At 32.8% G+C, this 15,737-nt stretch overlaps 1 protein-coding gene across 8 annotated transcripts in view; it reads left to right on the forward strand.

The window, feature by feature from the left end:
- The window catches only part of LOC118744526 (venom metalloproteinase 3), a 175,742-nt gene that overhangs the window by 33,657 nt on the left and 126,348 nt on the right, over positions 1 to 15,737 (forward strand). For all 8 annotated transcript variants that reach the window (XM_036477584.1, XM_036477585.1, XM_036477582.1 and 5 more), the window contains one exon: positions 4,973 to 5,101. In XM_036477584.1, coding sequence (XP_036333477.1) covers positions 5,030 to 5,101 — 72 coding nt within the window. In that variant the 5' untranslated portion in view covers positions 4,973 to 5,029. The remainder of the gene's footprint in view (positions 1 to 4,972; positions 5,102 to 15,737) is intronic.

Consider the following 15,737-nt stretch of genomic DNA (forward strand, 5'->3'; position numbering starts at 1 on the left):
TAAAATAAAATAAAATAAAATAGAATAGAATAAAATAAAATAAAATATAACTATAAATATAAAAATTAAATTAAACCAAAAATAAAGTAAAATTAAATAAATTCAAATAGAATGCAAAAATTAAATTAAATATTGAAAAATCAGAATACAATAGAATGAAGTAAAATAATAAATGGAATAAAATTATATAGCGAAAAAATTTTAATTCTGCTCGATTAAATAGGAAAGGGGAAGCTTAGAAAACTGTTAAATATATTATTAATTTATCGAACAAATAAAGAAAATCAAACAAATGTGCCGTTTTTCAGAGAAAAATTAGTTTAAAAAAATAGGTTTACCAGCAATTTTAGTGAAAAATGTTTTCTGTCTGTTTTTTATATTAAATTGAAATAAAAAATCATATTTCTCTAAAATTTTTTCGTTAAACTGGCTATTCGAGTATTTTGTCATTGCAAAAATTTGAAATTAAACTTGAAGAAAAAAATCAATATACTATTTTTTTTGGTTCACCCAAAATATTTACGTATGTATGTATGTACGTTCCATAAAATAACACTTTTATATGTAAAAAATGAAAAAAATCCAACAAAATTTCAGCTTCGCCAATTTTTCAGCTCTTCTATTGTGTTTGTATGCCAAACAAATGCACTTTTTGTGCCACATATTTATATGAATATACATATTCGTAAATAAGTAAAATTTCGATACATAAACACTACCTACGCACGTTTAAGCGTAGTACATATATATGTATGCTGTGAATGCAGTAACGGCCCTGCATTTATGTACGAGTATCTACATACATATGTACAACACAGCATAAATCAATTTCGTATGCCATTCACTCTTCCGATTCCGTGTATTCCACTCACATAATACATTTTTATTTATACTTTATGTGTATATGCGTACATACATATGGGAATTTATTTGCACATTTATGCAGATGCACACTAGCATACATATCGCACACCATCTTCAAAAGAGGCTAGACTCAAAATTACACGTTTGGCAGAAAATGCTAAAAACTATTTCTTAGCACATGATGATGATATGGGCAAGGGAGACTTTATCTTAGTTTTTTATAAAAATTATAACCAAAAATTTGCTCCAGCTGTTGCTGAAAGGTAAGTAAACGCTTTGTGTACATTTTCAGCGCATTATTTCAAAAATTCCAAATTTTGAGTTGTGCCTCTTTTGAAGACGGTGTGCGATATGTACCTTCGCTGTTATTTTACTAATGCGCTACTTTTTGTACGCACACCAGCATACCGCACCTCTCTCCCTCGCTCGCTTGCTGGTGAGCTGCATTCATCAAATAGCTTTTATTTGCGCTAAAATAGTACCAGCTGTTAGTTTCCTTTTATAAATAATTTAGTTTTTTTTACTTTATTTTATTATTGTTATTTTTATTTTTTCCAATTTTTACTTTGTATAACAGCGCCACTATGCCGCTGTGGTGTCTCAAATTTTAATTGAAAGTGAAATTTTTTCCATTGACTGGCAGTGCGGAATATGGTATTTATTTGTGCCTTTTTTCTTTCGTTATTTTGCTATTTACCAAATTTTGCGCAAATTTTGTATTTACTTTATTCATGCTTATATTATTAATAGGTTTTTTCTTTTTAATGATCGCTTCTTTTTTGGTTCATTTTTTTATTTTCTGATTGACTTAAACTTAATAAACCATTTATCTTATTACGTGAAAACCGAAACAAATAGAAGAATCAGGGGATTTTTACAATGATAAAATATGTATGTTAGTTATCGTGGACGTATGTCAAATTTAATTATAAATACATTAAGCATTTGAGGGAATAGTGATACTGTATATATGTATGTATAACTAAAAAAAAGAGAGAAAGAATATGAATATGAGCAAATATCGTTTTTTTTTTATAGAGGAGAGGAATATTAGTGCTAAATATCTACTACATATTTTGCTCGAAAAAAGAATTGCGGGGCGATGGCCGAAGAGAAGGCAGACCTGAATACCTCTGCTTTGGGTGTCAACTAACTTGTGATTGTGACAACTTTTGGACATAAAATATCAATAAAAAAATATTAATGTCATTTATTAAAATTTTCTACACGTTTATTTTTTAATTTTTTTCTCTTTTTTAACATTAATATTTGTTTATGTGCATAGCTAATAAAAAGTGAGGTATTTATTTATCGAAATCCCACAAAAGAGCTGGTTATTTTTATCAATTGATGATTTTTTTACTGCAGTGAGGAACTTTATTTGGCACTGCAATAATGTCTTATTGTATTGTAGAGGGGAACTCTAGAAATAAGTATGCGGGAAAAGCCTTCACTACCTACTCTCATGGACGATTTTTTACTTTTTAATAAGAATGTTTGATCCTCTCTGAAAATTGGACAGCCCCGAAAGCATTACAGAATTTTCCATCATTTGTTTGCCTGGGCACAGCGATGCTGAGGATAACTGCTGACAAACTGAAAGGGAAATGTATGACCACTCACATTCTTCGGTCAACGGAAGATAAAAAATTTCTTAGAGTTCACTTTACTTACCTAATTAATGCTGGCACAAACCTTGGCATACACCTATCGTTGACTGCAGTGCAGGTCAAGAAGAGAAAAGGAGAACATTTTCAACTCCTTTTTTGTCATTGGCTGTTTTAAGGCACGCTTGGTAAACCATTCTTTGAAGGTCTCGCAGAGATTTCTCAAGTAGAAATAAGGACTTTGACAAGGCGTCTACAAAGTTGTTGGTTCCTGTGCGAGATTTTTAACATCTAAAGGAGGGTATATTTATGGAGATAATCTCCTCATAATCTATTTAAACCTTACCTAACCTAATCTTAGAAAGTATAAACGATAAATTCTTAATAGTATTTAGTTAGTGACAAAAACTTAATAAATATGTAATTAGAAATTGAAAAAAATTCCGAAACTTTAACATAAATTACCAAATTACCGCATTCGGTAAAGAAAGAAATTGGTGTAATTTGTTAAAAAAAAAAATAGCAAACTGCAGCGCGACCGCCCTTTATGAATTTTCTATTTTTCTTGAGAGCTGGAGTGAAGCAAAGCCAACTTAGCTTTGGAAATGCTTAAATGCAATAAATAAGTTATCTAACTTAAATATATAGACTCCATGCCCCTACCATGATGACCTACATATGTCCAAAAGTTTAAAACAATACAATGGAGAAACAGTACGTAAAATCAATAGACATCGTACTTCTCTCGATACATCAGGCCACCAATTCTAAGTTCATTTCAAAAAACTACTTGCTGGAGGATCTGTATGTACTGATAATTTTCAACCTTGATAAACTAAATTTTTACGCTATACAGTTGTAAAACTTTAACCTTGTATTTCAGCATGCTCAATTAAGGTTCTATTAAAAAGTTCTAATAAAATTAATTTTTTTCCGCTCAGTTTACTAAATTAAAAAAACATGTAAATATCCATTATTTGCAGCCTTTTAATTCACTAACATTGCTGCACAAACATTCAACATTAAATATACATATGTACATGTAAATTCCTGAATTTGTTGGTTGAATATTTACACCCTTTTTATTACGGCCAATCATTAGCATTAGCATTCAATTTTTATCTACACTATGACCTTCACAGCGATCACTACAAAATTCTGCACAATATGCAACTGATCAAATAATAAGAATGTTAAAAGACAAAAAAAAAAGAATAATAATACTAAACAATTTAATATGTTAAGTAGTTAAAATCATTCATTAACAATTACGAGTGCATTTGGGGCTTTGCATGCAAAGGTGGGGTTTGATGGTCAATATTTTAATTAGCACACTAAGCACTCTTTCTATACGTGTAAAAAAATTGTAATAGGCCGATGTCTGTGCATTATAGTTATTATTTATTTGAGTAACCGAAGCCAAATCAAAAATCTTTAGAACTTTTTTCTGTTTGTACGCGCATCACTCGAAAACTAATGCATGGAATAGAATGCAGTTTTCACCAAAGTGTTGCTCGAGGACTTACTTAAAATATAGAAGAACAAAATTATAGAGTGGCAACCTCTTTGAACATTTCAGTTTAGGTAAATTGATAAGATAAATTAAGTATTGCGATAGGGCTGTTAAATGAAAGAGATTTAAGAGAGCTTACAGCAAAAAAAAATTTTGTGGAAGGTTGCCACCTGTTTTTGGAAATTTTAATTAAGTTAAATTAATAATATCGGTGTCAAACTGAAGAAGTTTAGGAAAGTTTACTGTCGAAGCGGTTTGCCACCTAGTTGAAAAACTTTATTCAGTTAAATTGATAAGATAAAGTAAATATTGAATTAATACACCTCTAAACAAAGTGCGTGATACGTAGACTCGCGTTATAAGATTATAAATAAAATTTCCAGGAGAAAGCCGATACCCTACCTTCTTTCTAAATACATTCGAAAATATATTAACTAACACCCACATTTATAAAAACTAAAGAATGCTGCATTAATCGAAAATTTATTTAAAAATCTCCCTTCAAAAAGTTCTTTAATTCTATTCTATTTTTTTTTATGAATAAGGCCATGAGAGTTTTGGGAGGGCATAACAACCCAAATATACTTTCAAGGCTCAGTAAAGCAAGCCGGGTATTTGCTAATTAAAAAAAAATAGAAAGAGAGTAGGATAGGGTTTATTTAAATAAAATTTGCAAATTTATATAAACAAAAGCAAATAAAATTTCGACATAAAATATATTAAGAGAACTAGTTAGTATTAATAAAAAAAATAAAAAAATAACTTTTTTTTTATGTTTTTTGGTTCGCATATATGATTTTAGTGAAGTTTTAGTTGCTTTCGAAGCTTAAAAACCTTTTATTTGTGCGAGAAACTAAACTCCAAGTTAGCACTACTCCTTAATTATTTTTATTTATTTTTAGTTATATCTATGTTCTTTACGTTACTTTAATTTTCACTTTTTTGAACTTAATTAATGAAATTATTTTGCTTTTTTATCTCTTTTCAGTTAATCTTTTAGAAATTAATAAATTAATTAGGAATCAGCATCAATATTTTTAACAAAATGTCACACAACATTGCAATTTTATTGGCGATTGTCGCGTCAATTGTCACAACATGCACATCACTGCCAGATGTAAGTACAAACGAAAAATTAAGATTTTTTTTAGATATATTTAGTTGAATGGATTTTATTAGAAAAAAATTAAGGTCTTCTGTAAACATACCAAGTCAAAAACCATACTTATGTAAGCAGAAGTAACGACTGGTTAAATGTTTCAGCAAGACCCTAGGCTGGAATATTCGGGCCCAGGACCAGGGTCGCTTTTCGTATGAGGAAATATCCGAGCATTTTCAAGCGGAAGTTTACAGCATGCATATCTCTGTGCGGAGGCAATCATAACAGCCAAGCGGCACTTTTATCTTACGAAATCAAGTCATGATTAGTCATTGACTGCATTGAGAAGCTTAACTTCCTTGGTAAGCACAGTCGTATCCAGTTAGCGTGGATACCTGGCCCAAGAGGAATATGTGATAATAAGGTGGAAGACTGTCTCGCCGGAGAGACGGCAGCTATCATTCTAGTTGGTTCCGAGTCCTTCCTGGGTGAGTCCCAATACTATTCAGGAGAACCATGGGTGGGAGACTTACTGATGGATTTCAACTGACATAGCTCGATAGAAATGCGTCAGGCAAAGAGTTTACTTTGAGCGTATAACAAGAGGAGATTCCAAAGCTTAATTAACCTCCCAAAAGATAAACTTGGAACACTAACACGTATCCTTACAGGACACTGTATACTAAACATCTAGACATCTATATAATTTATAAATTGGGGTTATAGTCAAATGATCTTTTTTGCGAACGAAATTAACAAAGTAAGTGAGGTATTGGAGAAATCGGAAGCAAAGTATTGGTGATGAACTCCTTCAGCGAATAACGTGGCACGAAAAGCTATAAGATGACAGACTTCACCTGAGATGTCTATCGAAATTAGGATGGTTTGCAGCACTAAAATTTTTTCAACGTACTGCCTGAACGATATAGAAAGCTTACTAACAAAAATATTACCACCCACTACGTAAATCGCGAATGCTTTTACTGATGGTCGCACGCTTTGTAGGTAATGACTACAGTACTAGCGACTGCCCGCCTCAGGAAGCTCTACCACAGATATAGCTCACCTCTTTCGTGAACAAGCCGAACGAGATATTCTTAAGAGTGCCGAAAGAATTTTGTAGAAGCCCGTTCTGGTGGCTTTGCTAATGAAATTGGCTTACTTTCGTTAGAAAAATCAGTTAATTGAAAGAGTTCTACCTACAAATGAAAAAACTCATATTAATCAGCCCCTGAATTTCTATTGCTTTTACTCCTCGCCACCACGTATAGACCTAGTTTAAATTTTATTCCAATAAAGAAAAATTTATCTGGCCAGCTGCCCATTAGATTAGTCGCGTACAACATGACTACCTTCCAAAACAAACGACACTTACATGATTACACGCACTCGTGATTGGTTACGCTTGGCTGTGTCATTAACAGCCGGCACGTAGCATTGAATGCCAAACAAGAAATAAAGGTAACGAGAAGCAACGAAAAAAATATATAAAAAATAAATAAATAAACAATCAAAAGACTTAAGGCACAAACCTGCAGCAGCAGTAAGGCAATGTCAGAAATGACGTGCCGACCAGCGTGCCAATATGCAAAGCAGGTGAAGGAGGAAAATGATAGAGACAAAGAGATTGCATGCAAGCAACATAGAAATACATACATAAAATAAATGCGTATATTATATATGAAAGCTATGGTTTTTCTAACCTAACAATAGATTGTATGCAGATTTGCAGTAGGGGGGACCTTAAAATACCAACATCTAAATTTTGTATCGGGCACCCCTTAACAAGTTTTAAATTTTTAATACATTTTAGAGGTCGATACGAGGGTTAGAAAATTTTTAATTTAATAAACTTGCAAAAATTCACAAAACTTCAAATCGAATAAATTTGACATATTATTGCAACTGGTGCATATAAAATCATAAACTCGCTCAGTTAAAACTGATTAAAGTAATTTTTTCGAATTTAAGCGATTTAAAAAAATATAATAATTTTTCAAACCCGCAAGCCTGAAATTTTTTTAATTTTGAAATTTTCTTATCTGTCTTTATTTTGTACGCAGAACAAAATAAAGCGGTGAACCATGATGTTAATATTTTTGAACCACCCTAACGTATATAAATTAAAATACGTTTGTAATTAGTTATAAACATTAGTCAGTGCTATGGCAAAAAAAACGAAAAAAAAAATAAAAAACATGAAACAACTAAATTAGTAGCAGAAGGGCGCCACCCGCTGCAAGCCAAACAACAAGGCAAATGAGGTAGCTACCAGCCAAGCTAATAACGCATTTAGAAACGGCTTCAGGCCAGATGTGCATGTGGTTACATATATTTTGATAGCCATTTTGATACTAGTATAGAAGGTCGTCAATGCGGTTGACTAATTTGTATGATCGTTACCATTACTTTTATATTTTTTTTTTCCTTTTTATAAGTATTTCTACGGCCTATGCGCTTACTTGCCTACTTGCCTTGTTATTGTTGTAATTTGTACAAGCGGTCTACGCAGGCGCATACGCACTTCGATGTCAATGAACATGAGCACTCACTCATACCTACACTTGTGCGCGCAGCTTTTTAGCTTGCTTGTTGAATTGCACCACGTCAAGTGGCCTATTGTTTTGTTCTCGTTTTACTCGACTTCCAGTTGTGGCATTACTTTTGAATGGGCGTTTAATTGTTAAGAAAAAAATAGTAAACGAGAAGCCATTTTGGTTGACATGTTGCATTTATATTATGTATGTATATGAAGTTTACATTAAATAAATTTTGTCTTTTTATAGTAGTTAAACTATATTTCAGCAAATTTTTGGTATATTAGTTATTCTTGAGTACTTTACTCAGCTTAGACGCCAATTTAAAAAATTAGCTAAAGCACGAAATTCGTTTTAAATTAAAATTATTAGTTTCTTGTTGACCTCAGCAAATAAAAAAAAAATCATTACTGCTCTTATATGCTTGCCAAAGTAGCAATTAAGCGTAGAAGTTAATTATATTTTATTTTAAAGCCCCGAAGATTACGGTCAAGGCCGTGTGATTCGATACTTCATTGAGCAGATGCATTTGGATTTTTTCTTTGGTCTTTTGGGCAAGAAGTATGAAAATCATCTGAGAAAGAATTTGAAGGACCGTGAAGAGCAACACAAGTGCCTATGGGATTTCTGCTCTCACAACTTGAGGAAAAGAGCACAGCAGATAACCCTAAGTATCGAGTTAACCCTCGATGAACGACAATGAACACGATTCCTGCTGAGACGCTCCAAACTATGCCTGCAGTTCCTTACTGCATCTACAGACTCCTTACAGAGTGGTATACTATTGGAGATTGGGCCAGTAGATTACGAACTCCAATAAACGATTTCTATAGCAGCTTGAAAGATCAGAAAAAGGCAGCATAAATTGATTACTTTATGTGGGAATGCTACTTAATGAGAAAAATTCGACTCAGCTTTTAGAAGACAATTTTATTTTAAGGGCTTAAGTAGTTAAGACAATCGCCTCATGCACAAAAAGTGGGCATAAACTCCGACCCAATTTTCAGTACAAAGTCTTGTGATTGAGCTCACTTGATCAGTGCAAAAATTTAGTCTGAACATAAGGTCACTTTTTATCCATGATTTCCACTGTTACATTGGAAGGATGACTTAGGAAGACGCAGGTGTAAGTTAGTCTGGCTAGCAACTGCATAGCTTCGCACAGACTATAGCGAATCCTTTGGACCAGGCGCAACGTATTATATGCTCGCCTTTTTCAAATGCCTCCAGATTGCTTAGAAAAGCTGCCAACTACAAAGAACTGTACATTCACAGAGCATATGCTCTACAGTCTCCTCATTCACTTGTATCTACTGAACATCACACCATAAGTAAAGCCCACCTTAAAGGCATGTGATGCCAACAAACAATGCGCTGTTGGCACCCGCTGTCATCTTTCTTTCTGAGGGATAAAAGCCTTAACTTTTAGTTCACATATTTCCCCTCTGCTGGACCATTTACAGGTCATGCTGCAGTTTTATTGTCTGTCTGCCTCTTCGCTGGCAATAGCGTCAGTGTGCCCGGCCCGCTAATAGAAGTCTGCACTCTACCACACTTCTTGAGTAACTGCGCCACTCTTCATCAAGCCTGGCAGCAGTGTGAGTGTCATTCCCAACATTTATGTTAAAAAAACATCCCACAATTACGAAAATTTTGCGCAAATTAGAAAAAATACAAGCGGTCACATATTCGCCTTTAAACTCACATGGTATGTACATTAAACCGTACCACCTTCCAAGCAAAGGCAAAAAAGTGCGACGTACACCCGTGAGTCTAAAGTATTTTTGCAAGGCATTTAAAAAAAAATTGGCCTTACCCAGGGAGTTTTTTCGAAATTGCCTTGCTAAAATACTTTAGACTCAGGGGTGTATGACGAACTTTTTTTTCTGGTACGGTCTAATGTACATGTGACTAATTAAAAATTCCCACAAACGTAACTAAATATTAGTATATCTCCCTGTACATGACTGTTTGTGTATTCACGCAAAATTACACAATTGTGTTAATACAACTCATCCTTCCCGTGGCCTTAACAATTTTGCCATAGTTGAGGGTCAAAGTCAAGTTGCTATGTACATTCGTCAGCTGATAATTCATTGCAGTTATGCATATTTAAATACATATTTACATGTGAAAAAATAAATTTGAATTCATAGGTGTGCATATGTGTGTTGTAAAACAGTTGTGCATATACATATAAACCAACAGTAGTGAAGTAGAAAACGAAAGCCAAAAGACAAAAGACAAAAAAAAACTAAGAAATAAATACAAATACAAATACATTAGCATGACTTTTAAAATTGGCGATTATACCAAATAGATTGCAAGCTTCCTGGAGGTTACTGCTGCTAATGGTATTTTCGTAGAATAGATGTGCACTTCAAGCCTTAACTGGGGAAATAATTTAAACGATATTTTTTTTTAAATTTTTGCATGCCCTAAGAAAATTTAAAAAAAAATCGCCTAATTTCCGCCACGTAACTTTGAACTTACATTTTTAAAGCAAGAATAAAGCAAAATTTGTTTAATATTATTATCGGTTTATCATATTATGACATTGATTAAAAAATTAAATCGGGATCTTTCCGGCATTTTCATGGGAATTTCATGGGATATGTGTCCGATACGCTTCGGCATGTTTCGTGGATTTTTCGGATTTTTTTTGCAGACTATTCGTTATCGATTATTTTGTGTTAAAAAAGTTTTAAGCAATTCTGCTCTTATTTTTTCTTTAAAAAATGCTACAATTATTGATTTTTCTCAGGCAATGTTAAAATTGGATTTATATTTTCCGATCAATTTTAACTGTTATTTCGTGATTTTTATTTTTTCGATAAAAAATATTCGTTATTTTAGGATTACTTTTTCCATTAATTTTTATCGTTGTTACTGATTTTTGTTTTGTCGGTCACACCAGATTTAATTTTTAAACATAAAACAACACAAAAACCATCATAACGGTTAAAAATTATCGGAAAAATTTAAATATAAAATATCGATTATTTTTATCGAAAAAATAAAAATCACAAAAAACTGTAATTTGACTGAAAAAATAAAAATCCAAATTTACGTTCGAAAAAATCAGAAAAAAAGATTTTGCACTGATCTAAAAATTAAAATATGGGTTTTTTTAATCCCGGTTTTTGCTTGCTCGAAATATTAAAAAGCACTATTTTAATATATATATTTTTTTTTTTGCTAAAAAGGATACTCCGTACGTTCTCTGCATTAAATATAACGAAATATTTATCAGTTAAATTTGGATAAAACTTATGTATGTAGAAACATACATGTTTCCAAAGATCTGATAGAAAAGTCCACCTCAATAGAGTGGAATTTGCTAAATGTACAAATTGGACCTTCGTTTTTTTGGTAGTGGCATCGATTTCTATGTACTCAAAGAACTACACATAATTACGAGTTATCGAAAAACTATTTGCCTTTATAAAAGTCTGATTTTTTTAGTGTTTCCTTACATATGTTGCCATTTTACGTTCGCTACTTTTTATTACCATTCTTTGCTGTAAGAATAATTTTATGCTGAATTTGTCATTGCATTCCTTATACTCGTAGCAATTGAGTCACCCACTTCTGTAAGAGGCAGCACTGACAATGCCAACACCCAGAAATAATTTAAAGCGTCTAAATGCAAATCAAACTAGAAATCATGCTTAAGTAGCAATAAAAGTTGCATAAAACAAAACAAAACCAAATCAAGTTGTTAATCAAGCAAATGGTTGACAGTGTACAAATTCGAATGAGCGCCCGTCACCATTTTGAACAATGAATAGTCAAAGAAAAAGATAAATAAATGGTGCATTAGAAACTTAAAGCGCAGACAAATTAATAACAATTAAAAACTACATTTTTAAAAGTTCCAATTTTTAAGGCAAGTCAGCAAATTTGAACTATTAAATTAAGCTATAAAATATGTATTAAGGTCAGCTAAGTAACGTTACAAGGTATGGCAAGTGGACAATGAACTATGACCGGAATGGTTGGCGTGCAGTTGTGAAGGTGTGGATTGCATGCAAAATTAAAGCGTAGAATTAAAAACAGAAATAGCAAAACAAAAGCACAAAAATTTAGTCGAATGAAAACAACAATTTGTAGATTTACTAATCTATATATTTCTGCATAGAACTAATAAATCCTTGCCAGTATAAAATAATATGCAGTGAAACAGGCAGAAATAATATCTCAGTACATGCAGCGCCTAAAACTAGGCAACAGTTGCTTTTGCGAAAATGTAAGTCGTCTTCGGCTTATTCGAAGCACTCCAAAATGGAGCATAATTCGTAATTTCATTCAATGCTTCGCCATTTCCAAATCCCTTCGCCATTTTCAAATCGTTTTACTAAACAAATTTCAATTCATAGGAATTGTCTTTTCCTTAAAATAATGTTGCATAGTTCTAGGCGCGACACTTAAGCAGTTTCATTGTGGCAAGAGGCATTTTCAGTCACGCAAAAATTCCAACTTCAAAAATCCACGATCAACCCGATTCCTTTAACAAACCGTCTTCAAGCCAATTGATGGATGTCTATCCCTCACTCTGCGCTTTTGTGCCCACATTCCCACACTTCCAACCCGCAAGCCACCAGCTCTCGTTATGATCCATCAAACACCTCAGCACGTACGACTTAAATATTGTAACCTAATTGGAATTTATGTGATTACCCAATTTTAACCGAATCCAGATTACGCACGAACTGCTTAGGTAATCGTGTAACAAATCGAAATCACAGCAGGTGTGAATGCCCGCAGGATAAATGAGCTGGCAAAAATGATGTCAAAAACACAGCGGCGCAAGCTAAGGTAGGAATTTAATCGCAAAGAAAAAAAAAAAAACCCCAAGAAATATTTATGCAAGCAAACCAAATCAGCAACAGGCATCAAGTGGCGCGTCAAATTGGTGAAGCAAAGAAAAAACAAACCAAATCCAAAAATAATAATATTAAGAAATAAAAAGCAAAAAAAAAACAAAAATTAAATGACAGTCATTCAAGCGTTGAGTTTCGTGGATATTTGCACAAAGCGCCAGCGCAAGCAAATGGCAGCGCGCAAAACGCACAGCGTATGTTTTGTAAGAAAAGAAAATAAATTTAAGTAAATAAAAAAACACTATTCAAAATTGCTGGCCAAAACGTCACTGCGCTTAAAAGGGAATGTATGTAGTTGAAAAATTAACCGCAAAAAATCGCACTTCAATTAACCTAAAAACCCAAAATTGCCGCTTGCGGTGCGCTATGCTCCAGTTTCACATTTTTAATTGCAATCTATATCAGTTAAGCAATTATATGCTTGCCCGTTTTTATTTCATTTTGTTTTTTTTCCTTTTTCCTGACAGTTTTAATTCATTTAGTTTGACACAAACCTTATTTGTTTACTTTTTACTTGTTCGTACGCAATTAAAACGCACTCAATCTGTCAATTGTCACTCAAATTGAGTTGGTTTGGGCGTTTTGGTCATTTGCGCTACAGAAGGAAAAAAACTAAGTTGGAAAAGTTAGCTTTTATACAAGACTGCTTGAAAAATTGGGTAATTCGAAAATAGTAAAGTTTTAGCTGGTACAATTACTATATACATAGCATACATACATCACAGTGCTTTTCGAGAAAAGTTACTTTGAAAATTTTAACTAAATTTTTTTTTTTTTTTAAGTTTATAATTTTCATTTTTACAGTTATATGTTGTTATTTTCTCCGAGTAAACGGCGCCAAAGTAGTTTTAGTAGGATTAATAGATAATCCTTTGGTGTCACGCCATCTTTTCGTAATGCACATGGCTTGTTGCAAGCGGTGCGAGATCGTTTCGCCGTGCAGCCCATTACGCAGATCACCGGATCGAATGCATAGCAAGTATGCAAAAAAGCGCAAAGCCTTTATTTCGAAACCGTGGTCATTAAGTAGTGGGAAGAGGTTTTCGTCTACAGTCCACCGTCCACAGGAGAGCAGAAAGTTAACCAAACACCTTCTTAACTTTCTTAACTGAGAAAAATAATAATATAAATAAAAGTCTTCAATAACTGTTATCTAAACCAAAACAAAGCTGTTATTTTTAGATATTTTAGATAAAAATCAAAAATAATTGTTATGTTGGATTTATAAAATAAAAATCAAAAATAATTGTTATTTTTTTTTAAAGTTTGCATAAAAATTAAAAATAAAAATTTATTTTAAAATTAGATTCTGGGAAAAAAAAGAAAACAAATGGTATGTATCACTTAGTTGTAGAACATTTCCTTCATAGTGAATTTTTCAATGACAGTTTTCATCAAAACTGTTATGTTCGGTTTGCTTTTTGTGCTTCTGTCACGCCTTATCAAGAATTAAGTATGCGGCATTTGGGAGCGATGTTTTGAGATACGAATACCTGTGCTCTTTGACACCCAACAATGTGAATGAATGGCCCCTCACTGAGTTTTGTTGCTATGTAGAACAGTAGGTTAACCATAAAACCTTAGGTATCCTTTTACTCTCTTTATGGAAACACAAAGGCTGCGTTTTTTAATCCGAAATTTAATGGAGGTCGAGATGTCCCAGTATCAATGGGGGCATTTAATGAAAACGGCAGAATCTCTTTGTAAGAAAACTACCTCAAATACATAGTTTCCTAGACAAGAAGGAGAAGGAAAAGATTATGAACAGGAGGAAATAAAGTTTTGGAGATGTTCGAATCTTTTAATAACACTTGAACAGAGTCAGATCAAGCCTTAATAAATAAACTTTTCACTTTTATAACCGCTGTTATTGCTGGTAAGAACGATGTTAGAACGCAGAGTAATCACAGCTGTGTTGACTAGATCTTTCTAGTTAGGTTATTTTTTGAAAGCAGATAAATAAAGTCTGATATGGTATAGCCAGTGAAGGTAATTTTATAAATTATAAATTATACATATATGTAGAGTGCTCGCCCATCAGTTTCAGTTTGAAAGTATTTTGGGGAATCGATCGAAGATAATTCCTTCTAGTCGAGGTAGCCCCCTGTTTAAGTCGATAGGGAGCCGAATCATAAATTAAAAATCTAGACTAAAATTAAAAAAATTACAACAAACTAAAACAAAGACAAGACAAATAAGTGAAAAATTATAGCATAAAAAACTATGAAATGCACAAAAAAGAGCAGCACAAAGAGTATAACGTTAAGCTCCAGGAAAATAATAAAGCAAAACATAGTCAAACGAAAGAGAAAGTTATGTAACAAGACGCTGTACGTATTTGAAGTATAAAACTTGAAAATCAAAATCATTAAACCTGGTTGCATTCAAAAGAGATACTGTGATGTTGAGAGGATGAGAAAGAGAGAGTCAAGTATGCAAAAAAAAGCGCAAGAGTGAGCGCAAGTATGAGCTTTTCAGTACGCGCAGAGTTGACGCAGCTTAAATAAATCAAGTATAAGACACATGTATACATCACATATTTATGTATGTATGCATATACAATACCAAGTGCACATGGACGTGTATACTTTTTAGATACTTAGTTGAATAGGATTGGCTTTTGTTTATACTTTTTAATATAAATTTGTACGTAAGTACGATTTTTAATTCAGCTGGACTAAAAAAAAAACAATTTTAAATCGACTACAGAATTTTACAATACTAGGAGGCAGAAAAAAATTTCTTAAATTTTAAGAAAACTTTGTTTTTAATAAAAACCTTTTTTTCACTGCTTACGTACCCGTATGTAACTATGTATGCAAATCAACTCAAACATACTAACGAAAAATTTGACTTGTTGAATGTGTGCTTATTAACCGACTTCCAAAAAAAGAGGAGGTTATCAGTTCGTCGGAATATTTTTTTTTTTTTTGTTTGTTTGGTTTATGTATGTTACCGCATAACTTTGGACCACGTCAACCGATTTCGATAATTCTTTTGCATCGGAAAGGTAGTGTCTCAGAGGTGGTCCCATACTAATCTGGTTAAGATCCGATCAGCGGATCATGAGATATATATATATATATATATTTTTTTTATATGAGAGTTGAAGTCGGTTTTTTTTTTTTGCTAAAAATGACTTGTTTTAATCTCACTATGTAGCACTTCTTTAACTTTCGTTTGCTCGCTTGGTTTACTGCTTTCTAGTTATGGTAGGCATTCCACCAACCACCG

Source organism: Rhagoletis pomonella, unplaced genomic scaffold, assembly GCF_013731165.1.
Source record: "Rhagoletis pomonella isolate Grant_MI unplaced genomic scaffold, Rhpom_1.0 Rhpom_scaffold_00008, whole genome shotgun sequence".
NCBI classification, from domain to species: domain Eukaryota; kingdom Metazoa; phylum Arthropoda; class Insecta; order Diptera; family Tephritidae; genus Rhagoletis; species Rhagoletis pomonella.